General features: G+C 41.3%; 2 protein-coding genes across 2 annotated transcripts in view; one reads left to right on the forward strand and one right to left on the reverse strand.

Annotated features, from left to right (window-relative positions):
* Positions 1–5,983, forward strand: part of LOC310634848 (testis-expressed protein 47-like) — a gene marked incomplete at both ends in the record, with an annotated part of 40,968 nt that extends 34,985 nt beyond the window's left edge. The window contains 2 exons of the mRNA XM_083353385.1: positions 277–433; positions 5,880–5,983. Of these exons, the coding sequence (XP_083209511.1) occupies positions 277–433; positions 5,880–5,983 (261 nt within the window). The remainder of the gene's footprint in view (positions 1–276; positions 434–5,879) is intronic.
* Positions 5,984–10,594: 4,611 nt separating this feature from the next.
* Positions 10,595–17,201, reverse strand: part of ARHGAP44 (Rho GTPase activating protein 44) — a gene marked incomplete at its 5' end in the record, with an annotated part of 106,448 nt that continues 99,841 nt past the window's right edge. The window contains one exon of the mRNA XM_083352336.1: positions 10,595–10,885. Within this exon, the coding sequence (XP_083208462.1) occupies positions 10,746–10,885 (140 nt within the window). The 3' untranslated portion in view covers positions 10,595–10,745. The remainder of the gene's footprint in view (positions 10,886–17,201) is intronic.

Here is a 17,201-nt window from a genome sequence, read left to right on the forward strand (position 1 = left end):
AACAAACCCTCCATCCTCTGACAGAGTGGCACTATCACAGCGCCTACAACCCCTACAATTATTTGATTGATGCTCCTATTCCTGCCCAGTCTCATCTTTCAAAGCAAAAAGAAGTGTCACAGGTGCCTTTCTTGCTTTTCCATTGCATTATCTAGCAAGCAACAGTTTCTCCACAACCGAGTATGAGACAAAACACTGTGCACTGTGTTTATTTGCACTTGCTGGGCTGCGAGAAATTACCTGACCAGCTGCTACTGCTGCTTCTGTCACCTTCAGAGCCCTAAGAACCTACCAAATCATTTCTTGGAAGAAGTCCCAGAGTTCATTGTTTCCCAAGACACCATTGGTTTCCTCCTGGAATGTCAAGAGTTATTGAGCCCAGCTCAATTCCTGCATTTATTTGAGTTTCCTCTGAACATCCAGATGGACTCAGGTATGTGGTAAATTGAACCTGAAGGTAGGTTCAAAATTACCATACTGAAGGTATGGTAATTTTTCACTGTATGACTTTAAAAGCACGGTTGAGGAATCAGAGGACTGTAATACTATAGAACACATATTCCACCAACTCATTACTGGCTGGTGCTGGTGGGATTTATAGTTGTTCATCTGGAGAACCATATGGCTTAAGGTGATCATTGCATAAAGTTGTCATCAGCCAAATTTGGCAGACAAATTAAGCCACAGCAGTTAAGATATTGTATCCTGAAATCAATCCACACGCTACCGGCAGATTTTCATATTGAGCAGAATGAAAGATCATGAAAAAATTCACCAAACCCATTTGGATAAGTTGAAAAAAACACCAGTAGTTACCTTTCTCACTCATATAGTAGTAGCTCACTGCTGCATTGCAGACAGTGTAGTAAAAAGTCTTTATTGCAAAGAAGCATCTGATACAGCTTGAACATTAGTGTAAACACACCCTGTCAAAACCCTGAAATAATCTATGACGTCTTGCATTCTCCTGTTTTTATAACTGCACAAATATGATAGATACTCAACTGGGACAATTGTATTCAAAGGAATTTATGGCACGTATAATAGAATCCTAAGAACGTCATTGTGTTTACTGTGCTCAATGGCCCTTGCTTGCATAGGATTATTACAACCATAAATATCTTAAATTGCATACCTTTGAAATAACAAGACAGAGTGCTGAGTCAAAAGAATGTCTTGTCATATTACTTTCTCCAAGCTTTGAGGCTAAGTATGATAAATAACATGGCTCTTGTGCATGGTACCTGTCAGTTTATAGGCCAGGGGTGTCAAACTGCCAGCCTGCGGGCTGGATGCTTCATGGTGAAACCGCGCCCACCCCATTGCCGGCAATGGCAAAAAAGTCACGATATGTTGCGATACGTCACGTGACGTTGCAAGTTTGACACCCCTGCTATAGGCCATTCTAATTATCCACTACCTTCTTTTCTTTCTGGGGCAATAGAACACAACTTTAAAATCTACAAAGTTTTCAAGACAACACCATTATATTATCAAAAACAATGAGAAGCAAGGTCATGTAAAAATACTAAAAGAAGTATTAGATAACAAATTATGGAAGCCACTTGGTTTCTGATACTACATATTTATCTAGGTAGGGTTCTGCAGAGTGATGTATGAATTATAAATCACAATTTCAAAAGCTGAAGATAGACTTTTAAATCAAAGGGAAGATTGAAAGGGAATAGCCACTATGACCAATTTTGTAAAGCTGTGACCAGTTTTGCAAAGTTCTGCTGCTAAAGAAATTTTGCCATCAGTTCAGTCTTGTGGATTCCCAGCCTTCAGATGTATGATCAAAGATCTGCAAATGCTGGGGGAAAGCACTGGCCCCAAGTACCCTAATCCAGCGTTTCCCAACCTTAGGAACTTGAAGATGCGTGGACTTCAACTCCCAGAATTCCCCAGCCAGCTATGCTGGCTGGGGAATTCTGGGAGTTGAAGTCCACGCATCTTCAAGTTCCTAAGGTTGGGAAACGCTGCCCTAATCTATGCAGAAGACCTGATTTAATACCTAAAAGGGTGACTGAGATTTGTCAATGAATGAGTAATCTAGGCATCAGCCTCATTTATGTGTTATGCACTCAACCCCCTGATTTTCCCTGTTGGAATCATTGTGGAATGCACACGTTGTGGATTTCCTCTGTTTTGGAGATGGAGAAATACAGTTAATGGCTCCATAAGCATGAAATTCCACCTGTGTGCAATTGCCATATCTTCGGCAAGCACTTCTCTTTCTTCCTATTAAACATAAATAGCACTAATAGGTGTGAACTTGGTGATAGTGACTAGCTCTCTAAGTGGCTCTTTAGATTTTCCTTCTCTCCTCCCCTTCCAAGCTAATTTCCTTAATTGCTAGGCTTGGCCCCAACACCCCAAAGATGCTATATCCCACATCTGGGGCTTTCCACCCCCAATTGAGAATTTAGACTTGCAATTACAAAAAGATACAGTAGGAACATCCTTTGAGTAACGTATTGACAAAGAACAAAAAGACCAAACAAGATTCAGAAACATTTTGATTTAAGCTAACAGGGTTAATAAAAAGAGCAGTATCCAAAAGCCACCAACTGCCCAGCCAAGCAGTCTTAAAGAAGCAGGTATTCGCCATTACATGAATGGAACTTTTGCTTTTTTTGTTCATCAAAGCACCTGGCAGACAAAAGCAAGTATAGACTCCGTCAGGCAAGTTATGGTAGAGGGTTATTCATTATTCATTTAAGTAAAAATCTTTTGGGTTATTTTAAAATGCATCCACACCAGTAGGTTCAGGGGTTTATTCAGACTGGTTACTTTTTAGGACTAAACAAAATGTAGAAATCTTTTAAAGAAGTGATCTTATCTCCCAGTGTTGGAAAATGCATTTCCAAATAAGCATATTTTTCTGGTTTCTCTCCACTGCTCCCAGTATTTAGGGATTATGGTTCAAGGGGAAAAATATTCCCTTTTATAGTGTTATAATCCCAATATGATTCTCTCCCCATAGCATTTATTTCAATCAATCAATCAATCAATCAATCAATCAATCAATCAATCAATCTCTGATTTAAAAGTTCTCCTGAATTCTGTAAAATTGGAGATCCAGAAGAGCATTAAAAGATTAAGATTGCTCTCTGTAGGATGGAGATAGAAAGAAAATAGAAGATAATTTTTCCTTCTGAAGGGAAAATAGAGCCAGTTCAGGGACTTCAAATTGGCTATGCCAGAAATATTTTGCTGCACTGTTTTTTTTTGCCAGAAACCATGTTTAGAGTTAAATATGATCCTATCTGGGGAAGTGCAGACAGTGCAAGGAAGGTGTGAAGTTGTATACTGATACAATAAAACCACTTTTCCCAAATATCACTGCATTGTTTTCATTGTTCATTTGGTGGTGTTTTTTTTTAAGAGGAGCTGTGTACCTTCAAATTACATAAAAGGAAGGTGCAATAGCTTTCCTAACAGTTTGGGAACCCTTGATCTATCATGTATTGCAACAGTGGTAAGCAGAGGAAACACAATGTGAATACGTTCAGTGACTCTCTTGATAAATAGATTAGATTTTAGATTAGAATACCGTAACCTTTGTCATTTTTTCCTGTGGACACAACGGCACACATTAAAAATGAAATTTAGTCGCTTGCAGTAATTATTTCCCTCACATTAGGGTTCTGCTACAAAACGGAATTCTTGAGGTGGTAGATAACCCAGAAATGGTATTGTGTATGTGACTGTAATTCTGAATACTGAAAAACAAAACGTCAAGCTCCAAGGCACTAAATCCTTTTATTCTAAGCCCTGCATTAAGGGAGACAACACAAATCAGAGAGGCAATTTAGTCCACACGTCAATGCTGAAAAAAGGGGCAAGATCGACTCTTCTTTGCTGTGCCCGCATGAATGTGAAACGAATAAAATGCTTAATGTTTGTGCACACAGCCTCCTTCTTAAGTCTTTGTAGGACCCATTCTAACCAAGGTTGGAAGTTTACCTCATTTACATGTGAGTCACCCAACATATGGGGCTTGCAGCAATTCAGAAGGATGATTGTTTGGGATTGGCATAGCATACATGAGACTCAAACTTTGATTAAAATTCAGCCCACTGCAGACATAGGATTGCCATGCACTTGTGTGCTTGTTAACCTAAATTTGGCTTTCATCTATCATCAGACCAATCATTAGCAAGGGCTTTCTTCAGAGTAAATTAGTTCTTCAATTAATGGTAGTCCTTGTTTTGGTCAAAGGATTTGTGTTTCGAAGTGATAATACAGCAACCGTTTAAATTCTTCGTACCCTGCAAGAAGGTATAGTATGATGACCTCTTCCCCTTGTACCTCCTGTGGACTGTGATACATGCATGATCCTTTGCAGTGCATGAGTAGAGGCACAGGATGTTTACTGCTAGTTAGACTAACATCTCTGCTGGGCACTAGAACCGCTTTTATGTGCTTGCCACATTAACATCACTGGCTGTTGCAGTATAGGTGGTCCTTGTTTACCGACTGCCTCATTTAGTGACCATTCACAGCTTGATGAAAATCTAACTTTGCAATTAATCCTTGCAGTTATGATCTTAACAGATCTTTAAAGCAAAGGAAAGCTAAGATCGGAGGCACATCCATGCTTTCACCTACTGACCACTTCACTTAAAAGTTACCAGCCCCATTTGTGGTCGCTAAATGAGGACTTCCTGTAGAAGTAACAGGTTTGAATGTTACACAACATTAATTGTACTGTATATGAGCACTGGTTTGTGCAAGCTGGCATCAGGCAGATTTCACTGCACAAACAATATTAATAAAAATAGACTAACAGCTTAACTCAAGATAAGATTGTAAAAAATGTTAACAAATAGACTGAAATTTTCCAGGGCTTCTTGGCTGTTGTCCCACCACTCTATTGCATTCTAAAGTCCCTGTGGGCTGTGAAAGGAGCAGCTGATCAATCATTTGCAACTGGTGACATTTCTCAATAGCTGTAACTTTATTTACATGCTGCTATGCTCGCTAGACTGGGGAAGAAGGAAAGTTTAACTACGAATAAGGATACAAAATGAGACAAACTCCAGGAATACAGTCTTGAACTATGTTATGTGTGAGGGGGAGCAGTTAATGGCTGGGTAGTCAGCATGGGCAACAATTCCTGGCAACGTGGAAATGAATCATCCTTAATGTCTGCAGAACTCTAGTGAGTCAAAAGAAAATGTTACTTCCACTAGTAAGTCAAAGAAAAAAAGTCTTTCGTCTCCTGAAAACAATTGATTTTGTCAAATCATTTGGGCTAGTCCTGAAGTGGTAAACAACAGTGGCGTGAAAGTGCTCTTGGTTCAAGGAATGAGTGAGACATTTTAAAGCATTCAACAACAGCGGTAGGAAGAAGGACTTACCTGTAACGATCATTCTCCATCCGGCATTTGAGTAATAATCCCCAACCTTGGGACTAGATGATTATTTGAGCTACGGCTTTCATAATCTCTTTTTTCAAGAACCAGGTCATAAAGGCAATTGCATGTGGACGTTCTCAAAGATATAGCCTTTCCCCATAGTTATCTTTTATTATAATATTATTGTGTGAATGTCATCAAAGTATATACATTCTCCCATGGGGAATAAAAAATATATCATCTCTCTTGTGTATCTTAACATAAAGCTTGGCTGCCTTCACGTATGCTGGTAAGAAGCATGTCACATATCTCTGATGCTCGAAAGCTGACATACAGTATAGCTGATGTTAAGCCACAAAGTACCCTAAGCAGCTATGAAGGGCAAATGTCACATGGGCAAAGCTGGGACTTTGTCCCCATAAAGCAACGTTAGCTTGCATACGAGAATGCCTTCTAATCCTGGATGGTGTTCATGATTCTTCTTCTAACCCTGTTTTTTTTTTGTCTCAAAAACAGACAGCATGCATTCTTTGTCAGATCGGTTAAAACGTCATCTTGATTGGGCTGTTTTGAAGGAGGCTTTTAAGAAAAAAAATGTCTTTATGACATCTGCAACATAGTATTGATAGAACTGTCAGATTGCATCCTTGAAATTCCAATACAGAAGAATGATCATCAAGGTGGACTGCTTGTAATTTTTTGAGATAATTGATTTTGCTTTAATAAATAGTTGTTTTCTTTCAGAATTTATATCTCTGATACTCTCAGTTCAAATAAACGTAGCCCTGCATATATTTTGGCTCCGACATTGTTTGTAGAAGGTATTATTTCAGCCCTAATTATTTTTTCTATCAATTTTAAACCTAGAGGATAGACAGGAAAGAAAACCCATCTTTCCCCAATTAGTATGCTACACAGAACTGTGAAAATCAATATAGCTTTATCCTAGTAACACCTCATTTCTTATTTTCCCAGCCTGAAAAATTGTATCTTATTCAAGAATGCTACTATTGGCAATTTTAGAATAGTGGTATCTTCTGGAACATAGACATAAGGAAAAAGTGCTAACTTGTTCTTGTTTACCTTCATGTTTGTGTTTGGGGACAATCAAATATATAGATTCCTCAAGGATGAATCATTGCCACAAAGAACTGTAAGCTCCACCATTTTCTCAATTTCAGAAATCTTATTTTGGTAGTAACCTAAAAATTCTACTTCCCATCTTGTGTAAGAGGCAGTGAAAGATGGATCACATTTTTTCCTCTGATCCCTATTCACATATGAATCAAACTTCTGTGTGATACAAAATACCAGCCAGTATTTCCTCCTTTAAATAGAAGGCACCAGGAAATGATGAAAGTTCAGAAGGTAAAATAACAGCTCACACTTCCATAAAGAAATTGTGCTGGAACCCTGCCAGCACCAGATACTCAGCTTGTAGCAGTTGACCTTCAGATCCAAAACAGATGGAAGCATGCAGCAACCTGTCAGATGTCATTCTGTCATCCGTCTCATCGAACCACAGAAGACTCTTGAACTAATTAATTCTAAGTGTTGGGCTTTGATTTTAGGTCTAGGATAGTCAGGAGAATTCATCTCCTGAGTTGGAAAAGCAGCCCACGATGGGATCTGGCAGTGAACACATGAGTCCCAGGCTGCTTATCATGTTCAGAATGAGTTTTAAATGTTTTCTCACAACTTCTACTAATTTGAATCCAAGACTAGTATTTCTGTCGGCTCCTGAAGAGAGGCAAAATCTGTTAGAAAAGCCTAGGTCAAGGCCAAATCTTGTGGTCTGAATGGCCTCCATCTCAACCTACAACAATAAAGTTATGCCTGAGTGAATGTAGCACACATCAAGTGAGAGTTAAGAATTTGAATTAAAATGTAAACAGGGAGAAGTGAAAGGGCAATAGAATTCAGAAGGCATTTTTGACATGGTTGATGTCCAAGCTTACGTGGCAGCTGCAACCAGAGAGATGATGACTTTAGAACAGTGTAATAATACCTAGAATGTTTGCTATATAGTAGCAATTCACAATACTCAGAATGACCACCCCTTATTCAATGCTTACAAAATCACTGGCAGAATTGGAACATTTTAGGGGTTAATGAATTTCACACATATCACTTAAACATTATTATTGGTTATTACTGTTGGTATGCAGACGTACAGCTTCATTTGCAATCTTATCCATTTTTATTCCTATAGTTGTTCCCTACTCTCAGGCCCTCATAACAAGAAAAAGATGGGAGACACTTTCAAAGCAGCCTGAGGCAATTGATAAGTTTTAAGATTTTGAAAAAAAGAAATTTTTGAAGCCCAGCTTTCAAAGGAATATCACTAGTAAAAATGTGTTTTGAAACACTTATTTCAAAAGATTTACACTTCCTTAGTTTCTGTATAAGGGAGCAAATGAGGGAATTATCTATGAACAGATGCACTTGATTTCAAGCAATTTCTAGTTCTGTAACTACTATTTTCCCCAATGATTCTGTAACACACAGGTGTCAAACTCAATCATGTCACATGACATATTGTGATGTATTGTGACTTTTCTTTGCCTTTGTGGAGCCAGGGTGGACGTGGACTGCACGTGACACATCTGGAACACAGGCTGCCAGTTTGACACCCCTGTTGTAACATATACTTGGGAATAGCTTATGCCCACAGAGAAACACCTCCTGGTGCCATTCCAGTTACAAAACCAGTTCCACCAGTATTCTTTTGTCCCTTTCCAATTAAATGAAAGTAGTTGAATTTTGTTTATCATCACCACCACCACCACAATAATCGTGTCCCACACAATTGGCAATACGGTATGAGAGGATGGGCAGGCAATATAGATACTATTATTATGGGCTGCATCTAAATGTTGTATAACATCATAGAGCTTCCTCCTTGGTCTCCTCCCCTCATCATTACCAATGTCCTCCAGAGTTGCACTGTACTATTTTTTCAAAGTTCATGAGGCTGAACACATGACCACATGTTGCTCTCCTGCCAATCTTCATGGTTAATGGGATTGGCCCCATTAGATACAACTTCCATCATAATGTGTTGGGTTTAAGAGTAGCAACCGGGGCAGAAGTGGCTTTCCATTTACCTAGCAGGGAGATTATTTGACTTACAGCCAAATTCATTAATGACTCTGCACAGTAAAAGAAACAAATCAAGATTTGAACTGGCTGTCAATACAAGTAGCCTTCAACTTACGACCACAATTGGGCCCAAAATGTATGCTGCTAAATGAGACATTTGTTAAGTGAATTTTGCCTCATTTTACCAACTTTCTCACCACAGTTGTTAAGGGAATCATTGCAATTGTTAAGCTAGTAACACGGTTGTTAAGTGAGCCTGGCTTCCCCATTGATTTTGCTTGTCAGAAGGTCGCAAAAGATGGCCACATGATTCCTGGACACTGCAACTGTCATAAACAGATTGCCAAGCATCTGGATTTTGATCACATGACTATGGGGACGCTGTGAAAACTGGTCATAAGTCACTTTTTCAGCGATGTTGCAACTTTGAACAGTCACTAAATGAACCGTTGTAAGTCGAGGACTACCAGTACAGGTTTCACATCATTCTAACTCTCAGCTGGCCGCCCCTTTTCCAAAAACATACTAAAAGCTTGTACAGATATTACTGGCTACTTTAAAGAGCTGCTTAAACGTCTGACATACTGAACATTTATTAGACTTGTAATACTAAGTTTAATATTGCAATGTCCTCAATAAATAAATAAACCAAACAGAGAAAGCACAAACGTCATTAACTGTACTTTAATGACACTGTAAGTCAGTGGAGTGGAGCAGTGAGGCCAGAAATGGAGAAAGCAGGAGACTGCTCCCAGAAGGGACCTGCTCTATGCCTCTACGGCTCCTTTTTTGAGTAGCAAGAACACCAGGTGACAGAACTGAGGGGAGTATGAAAAATCTACCACCCTTTCTTGTACCAAAAGCGTGCACCTGGTTTGTTGCCTTTTCTAGTTTGGGCCATGAGGTACACAGTATCACAATTGGTAGCAAAGCAAGGGCACATGAACTGGCAAAAATGCTGCCAAGGTAGAGTCAGGAGACATTAAATACCATTACCATTAATCTGAGTGTGACTATGTATGTACGTACATACGGGCTGGAAGAGTCATTATAAGCAGTTAAATTTACATTGTACATTTGTACAACAGTTCAGGTGAAATGGCCCCGAATAAACCAAATATATATAATATATATATATATGTATATATTTATAGACTTTGTATGTACAAATATATATCCATCTTGACAGATACATCTCAACTCTTTGAAAAGGATAAAAGCTAATAACATCTGTCTTTGCATGCACAGCTGTGAATTCCATTCTGCTCAGTTGGATCTTGCTTATAATGCTATGGAGAGCTGCAATCTACCCTCTACAAATGTGTCCTGCTAGGGGAATTTCTCTTCCTTTTCCTTGCCCTCGTGGGGGAGAGGGGAATAAGCCCATGGTGCTGGTGAAGAAGAACTCCTCATGGCCAGATTCCACCTGCAAAACACACTACAAGGATATACTTTTATTGCTAATCAAATAACCATGAGTAGGGAGGGCAATACTCAAACAATCTCACCACTAGGGTTTTTTCATTCTGATCAAAGCCAAATGAAGCAACGCTGTGCTCTTCCACTGTCCGTAAGTTGCTCTTTGCCAAGAGGAAGTTCAAAGAAGGAATGGAATGGAATGAAAAATAGGCCCAGGTACTAGCAAAAGTGTCATGGGAAAGGGATGAAAACAACAGGAGCTCTGAAGATTCCAGAAAACCAAACAAAAGGGCTTTCAGGAGAAACGGAAAGATGTCCCTTGGCTGATCTGCAAGGACAAAGCAGCTTGAACTGGAAGAATAGAGACTTAGCGGCTGGAAAGGGGAGGGGCAGCAGGAGCAACAGCAGAAAGAAGAGATGGTGGCAACAGCCCTCCATGTCATTCACTCAGGGAGACAGTCTGCCCCTCTCACCTCTTTTGTTTCTTTGTTGAAGACCGGAATGAAATGAATCTCCAGATAGGGCAGATTATTATTATTTTTTTAAGATAAGGGTCCAAAAGCTTATAAAGGAGATAAATAGGCACCACATCAAAAAGGCAAAATTTGGATAAGGCTAAACAAACAGGAGAGAGGAAAAACAATAATTAAATGGAAATTGCACCAGCAATGCCCTTTGCCACAGAGACAGGCTTAGCACCAGGCCCAGAGGGCTGTCAGTCTTGCACAAGTGGCTGGCAAGTGAAACTCCAGAAGAGACATCCCTTGGCAAGGTCTCTGGATATGCCTCCTCCAGCAACGTTCATGTGGGGCACCGATATGTACAAGAAAGCACTCTAGAGAAATAAGAGGGATCTTCATGTCATAGGGCGGTGCTTTCTGAATCCTCCTCTGAACTGATTTTCCCTGGTACTGGATGTCTCTGGACTTGACCCGAGGGATCCAAGTGAAGTGTGGCATCAACCTCTACGTGGATGGAAGGGATATCAAGATGGGCCAGATCTGTAACCAGGCAGAGACAAAAAGGGAGACAAATTACCATCCTGTTCCAAGCCTTTTCTGCCCACCCCACATATACGTTTGAGTTAATCTGATAATGTAGAAGCTTTAACTGAAGAGAGCAATGAATATAGTTCTTAGAGCCTGCTAATGCCAGAGAAAGGGATGTCATAATATAATCTTTGTTTATACCTTTTCCTTTTATTCTTTAGAGTTGTGCCTTCCCTGGAAGCATTCCTTGCTAAGTGAATCTGTGGTAAGTCTTACGCCTGTTAGTCTCATAGGATCCTTTGAATGCAGCCTGGTGGGCAAATGCTGAGCAAATAATATCAGGGTGATCACCTGGCCTAAAACCTCTTGTGAAGCAAAGGCTTCTTATACAGCTGCTCTCTGGATCACTTCAACATGATAAAATGTTTCCTTTGCTCCTATCACAGCTTTGCTTAAAACAAAGCTCCCCTTGCAAAGGAGCCAATTCTGCAACAATCTTTTTACTCAGAATTTGAAATCTCTTGTTTTTCCCTTCCCCTTTGCTCAACAGTAAATATTCCAGTCATCAACCAAAGTGATGGGGACTTTGGTTCACAAGGGAAAATGTGTAAATTCACTATTAAGGAATTCCTTTACTTTACTATCAATGCCTTATGAATAACAAATAATTTGGCAGTTTTTTTGGGGGGGCGGGCATGGGGAAATGGCTTAATCCGAAGTGCTAGAGGAAATTCTGAAGAGCAGTGAGGTTAATACTTCCTAAATTCTGGCCTAGGTCTACTGCTGAAAAAGTGATTCAATTCTCTACACTACCTGCTGCTCCCTGGTGGCCACTATAAACTTTGAAGGAGATAGTTATTAGATGAACAAAAGCCCTTTTCTCGTGATATCATTCATATGGGAAACCTTTCTTTATGAGATCAGGCTCCAATTCACATGGAGGACTTCATCTCCTTCCTGATGCTATCTATCGTCAGGTGAAGACCTCAACTTGTGTAGGTCTCCCCTAAGTTGTAACTTCTCTGAAGAATTGTCAGTACGATAGAGGGCAGTAGGAAGCCTTCTATAAAACACTTTTGTGTGAGACGTTCAAAATGGCTCTTCAGCAATATCACAGTGTGACTTAAGGGGAAGAGTTGCTCGCTGTCAAAGCATGGCCTGGAAAGAGTAAGGAAGGAGCACACATCCAGGAGGGAGTGAATATATGTGAATTTCAACTCTAAACATAGCCAGGTTCACAGCATACCCCACGAGTTCTTTCTCAAATCATATTATTTGATTCATAAGAGAAATTCAAAGTAGGGTCAGAAGTGATTAGACACTGTTGGACAAACTCTCCCTTATGGAAGATTAGGAGAATACATGATATGGGGTAGGGTAGGATAAATTTACTTAACTACAGACAAATGACACCATGTAGATTGTTCTTGTTTGGTTCAGGTAGACAACGACTCAGAGTGCTTCACAACGAAAAGAGTTTATTCAATACACATAAGTCAACTGACAACTGTCAAATGTTTCAGGCTTTTATAGTAGAACTGTTTAAACTGTATCCAATCATCAGTCACTATTTTCCCGCTTCTTTACACTTTAACCAATAGTTGCACCAGAATCTCCCGCTTCAAAGAACCTTCTTTGCAACCTGCTATTTACATGTTTGCAACTATCTACTGACATAACACCCCTTACCCCCCAGTTGTTGTTATTTATTGACATAGTCTCTTAAGTATTTGGGTGGCCTGTGGACCCTTGATGGATATCTACTGCTTTGAATACCTAAGTCATCGCTATCAGATTGTCTGCTTGGCTGGCTTACACTGGTGGATCTGGACTCTAGAATTGTTGGCTCAGATGCTTCTCTGCTAACAAGTTGTGACTGTTGTTGTGTTTGATGTTGAAGTTCAGCTAATGCGGGCCTGCTCAAAGGGGGCAGCTCCCAGTCAATTTGACTGTGTTGTTGGTTAGCTGTGGATGCACTGGTTTGAATTTCTGCTTCCCCACTAACTGGCAGGTTGTTATAATTAAGCCGTGATGCAATGTTCCCCCCGTGTATACTTTGATTCCCCTCAACTGGCATGCTACCAATAGTTCTCTTCCTTAGCTGATCTATATGTCTTTTGCTTACCCTATTCCCTTCCCCCTCAATAGTGTAAGACAAAGGCCCCATTATATCAGTGACCACCCCTGGGACCCATTTGTCCCCCTGTGCATAATTCCTGGCCCAGACTAGATCTCCAATTTTGAATGATCTGTTGGGAATGTCCGGTTCAGCACTTGATGGTAGTCTGTCAGGATGTAACCTGTCCAGTTTGGTGGTTAGCCTTTTTCCCCACCTCATCTCTGCCGGGCTTTTTCCGGTAGCCGTGCAAGGGGTCGTATGTTGGGTCAGCAAGAATTCTGCCAGTCTTTGGTGCCAATCGCCACGGATGATTCTCTTTAATGCATCTTTGGTGGTTCTCACGTTGCGTTCAGCCAAGCCGTTGGTGGACGGGTGGAAGGGTGCTGATGTTGCGTGTCTAATCGAGTTGGCCCTGAGGAAATCCTGGAATTCAACAGAGGTGAATTGGGGCCCATTATCTGACACAATTACATCAGGTAACCCATGAGTGGCAAAGAGGCCCCTTAAGACTTGTATTGTTTTACCCGAAGTCATTGAACTGACAGGTATTACCTCTAGCCATCTAGAGAAACTGTCCACCACTACTAGAAAGGTTAACCCTTGGAAGGGTCCAGCAAAATCAATATGAATCCTAGACCAAGGATTCCTGGCCAATTCCCACTTATGAGTATGTGTGTGTTGCAGCTCAGGTCTAGAACGCTGACACAAATAACATCCAGAAACACATTCTTCTATGTCCTTGTCAAGTCCAGGCCACCATAAGTGACTTCTAGCCAATGCCTTCATACGTACTATTCCAGGGTGGCCCTCATGTAACTCTAATAAAATTGTAGATCTGTGGATTTCAGGAATGACAACACGGTTGCCCCAGAGAATACATCCCAAATGGGATGATAGTTCATCCTTCCTTCTAAAATATGGAACGTACTTGGCATCCGGGTTAGTACTTGGCCACCCACTAAGGACCCAGGCCATGATTCTTTTTAGGATATTGTCTTTATTGGTGGCCTCAGCTATCTCTTTAGCAGTTAAGGGGCATTCAGGAATGTCTTGTAAAGACATAATTTGTCCCACAGGAGCAGGGTCTTCCTCAGTGTTGTTTAATGGCAGTCTGCTAAGGGCATCTGCATGTCCCATTTCCTTGCCAGGTCTGTGTTGAAGGGAAAATGAATATGCTGAGAGGAAAATTGACCACCTCAGCATCCTGGGCGACATTATTTGGGGTGTCTATCAGTGGTAAACAGTCCCAATAATGGTTTATGGTCAGTGAGTATGGTAAAGTTCCTACCATAAAGGTAATCATGGAACTTTTTTACTCCTGCCACGATTGCTAATGCTTCCCTATCGATCTGTGCATAATTCCGCTCTGCTTTAGTCAGCGTCCTGGAATAATATGCAATTGGCCTTTGAATACCATGACTGTCCAAGTGGCTGATAACAGCCCCCACACCATAAGGTGAAGCATCGCATGCTAAATAAATTGGTTTATTCTCAATAAAATGGGTTACTGTTGATTGGCTAGAAAGAATATTTTTTAATGTTTGGAAACTGACTCTATGTTTGTCAAGCCACTGCCACGGGGTTTTTTTATCTAAAAGTCTATGTAGAGGTTCTGCTATAGCAGCTTTGTGTGGCACGAATGTGTGGTAAAAATTAACTAATCCAAGGAAGGCTTGTAATTCAGCCTTGTTTTTTGGTTCTGGTGCCAATTTAATTGCCTTGATTTTATCAGGGGTAGGATGAATTCCATTTTTGTCTATCCTAAATCCTAAAAATTCAGTGGATTTAACCCCAATACAGCATTTCTCCTTTTTTAATTTTAGTCCAGCCCTCCTAAACCTTTCCAATACCTGTTCCAGACGCTCAGCTAATATTTCTTCATTTCTTCCAGCTATAAGAACATCATCAAAATAAGGGCATACACCAGGTATGCCCTTTAAGGTCCTCTCCATCACCTCTTGGAAGATGCCTGGAGCTGCTGCAATACTAAATTGCAGTCTGTGGACTCGGAACGCCCCCTTGTGGGTAACTATAGTCTGAGCTTCAGCAGCCTCTTCAGAAACAGTTAATTGCAAATACGCCTGCGCCAAGTCTAACTTGGCAAATATGGCGCCGTCCTGTATCGTGGCGAGGACCTGCTTCACCGTCGGGACCGGGTAAGCGTGTTTTTTCATTCCAAGGTTCAGGGTGGCTTTGTAGTCAGCGCAGATCCTCACATCACCATTAGGTTTAAGGGGTGTGACGATCGGCGTTTCCCACAAACCACCCTCGACTGGTTCTAGGACGCCTTGGCCTACAAGCTTATCGAGCTCGGCCTCGATTTTTTGCTTAAGGGCGAAAGGCACCCTTCGGGCCTTAAGCCTGATGGGTTTAACCGACGGATCTAAATTAAATTTAATTGGGGGCCCTTTGTATTTACCTAAAGACCCATCGAATACGTCTGCGAATTCATTGCAGACTGATTCGAGGGTCTTATTTTTAATAACTGTGTTTATTCCCCCTATCCAAATTCCCAGGGCAGGGAACTAGTTAAGGCCTATTAAACTAGTTCTATGGCCTTCAGTAACTATTAAATCTAATGCTCCCTTAAACCCCTTATATTTAACACTAAGGGTAATTTTCCCTTTAATTTTTATTGGGGTTTTTTGGAAGTCGGTCAATTGGATTTTGGTTGAACTAAGTGGAATCTTTCTGCCACTTTTTTGTTCTATTTTTTTAAGGGTTTCACTAGATATTATGGACACTGAGGCCCCAGAATCTATTTCCATTTTGCAAGGAATCCCTTGCAATTGGACTATAATTTTTAATTTTTCACCCGGAAAATTGTTAATTTTTCCCTTCCTAGTATGATTGACTCGCGCCACCTCCCCGCGGTTCGGGAATTTAACCCTAGGTCTAGGGGTCTCTTTGCCACTATAGTAAGGGGTTACCTTACCTTCGGGCCAAACGTCAACTTCATGTAAGCGATTGTCGCGTGCACGACCCCTGCAAATGGCTTGAATGTGGCCGGTCTTCCCACACAATCTGCATCTGGCGGTACGGAATCTGCAAGTTGCATGGGGATGATTGCCCCCGCAGCTGCCACATCGATTGTCATTGTCGCGCGGTCTCGTTGCAGTGTCTCTCGGTTGTCGTTGGGTTGCGGTTGCTTGTCATTGCGGTGTTGTGGTTTGGAATCGGCAGTTCGGTTCAGGGCCGTCGCTTCGGGATGGTTTTGCCGCCATTTTTCCAAACCGTCTGGTGACTTCGGCGATGTCAGCTTCCCATTGCTGGTCCACCTCCCCGCAGTCCACAAGGCCTTCTTGATTAATTTCGGCAGACGCAGCCATGCTATTGCAGGGGGGGGTCGCGATACCCGGTGGATTCATAAGTCAAGAGTTCGTCCAGTACTTCTTGCAAATCGCCGGTGGGCTTGGCGATAATTCTATTTTGTAGTTGCTCATCTTGCAAGCCTAGTACCACTTGGTCCCTGATTCTTATTTCCAAGTTGTCATTCGTCTGACTGCAGCGACGAATCTTTGGATCGATTCGCCTGGTCTCTGATTCCTTTTTTCGAAAATGCGACGCCAAAAGAGTTCTGATCTCCTGGGCGTGAAATGCACTTTTAATTTGGCTAACAGATCGGCATATGGAACGCTTGAGACCGGCTGTGGTTGACAAAGTCCTACAGCGATCCGATACACCGGTGTGCCGCATATGGTCAGTAAAGCTGCCGCCTTTTTTCGGTCATCTGTTATCCCATTAACAAGCAGGAACCCTTCAACCTGTCCAACATATTCTTCCCAGTCCTCTGGGAAGTTTGGGTCGAATTCTTTCAAGGACCCGATTTGCGCCATTCGGAGGATTGTTGATTCCGCCGCGGCCGCTTGTGGTTGACTGTGACTTCTTTTCAAATTTGCCGCCTACGCGCAGCTGTTCTGCCGAACCTTCTCTGGTCCTCCGTCTATCCCACCTTCGTCGCCAGTTGTTTGGTTCAGGTAGACAATGACTCAGAGTGGTTCACAACGAAAAGAGTTTATTCAATACACATAAGTCAACTGACAACTGTCAAATGTTTCAGGCTTTTATACTAGAACTGTTTAAACTGTATCCAATCATCAGTCACTATTTTCCCGCTTCTTTACACTTTAACCAATAGTTGCACCAGAATCTCCCGCTTCAAAGAACCTTCTTTGCAACCTGCTATTTACATGTTTGCAACTATCTACT

The sequence above is a fragment of the Vipera ursinii genome (assembly GCF_947247035.1).
Source record: "Vipera ursinii genome assembly, chromosome: 2".
NCBI lineage: Eukaryota > Metazoa > Chordata > Lepidosauria > Squamata > Viperidae > Vipera > Vipera ursinii.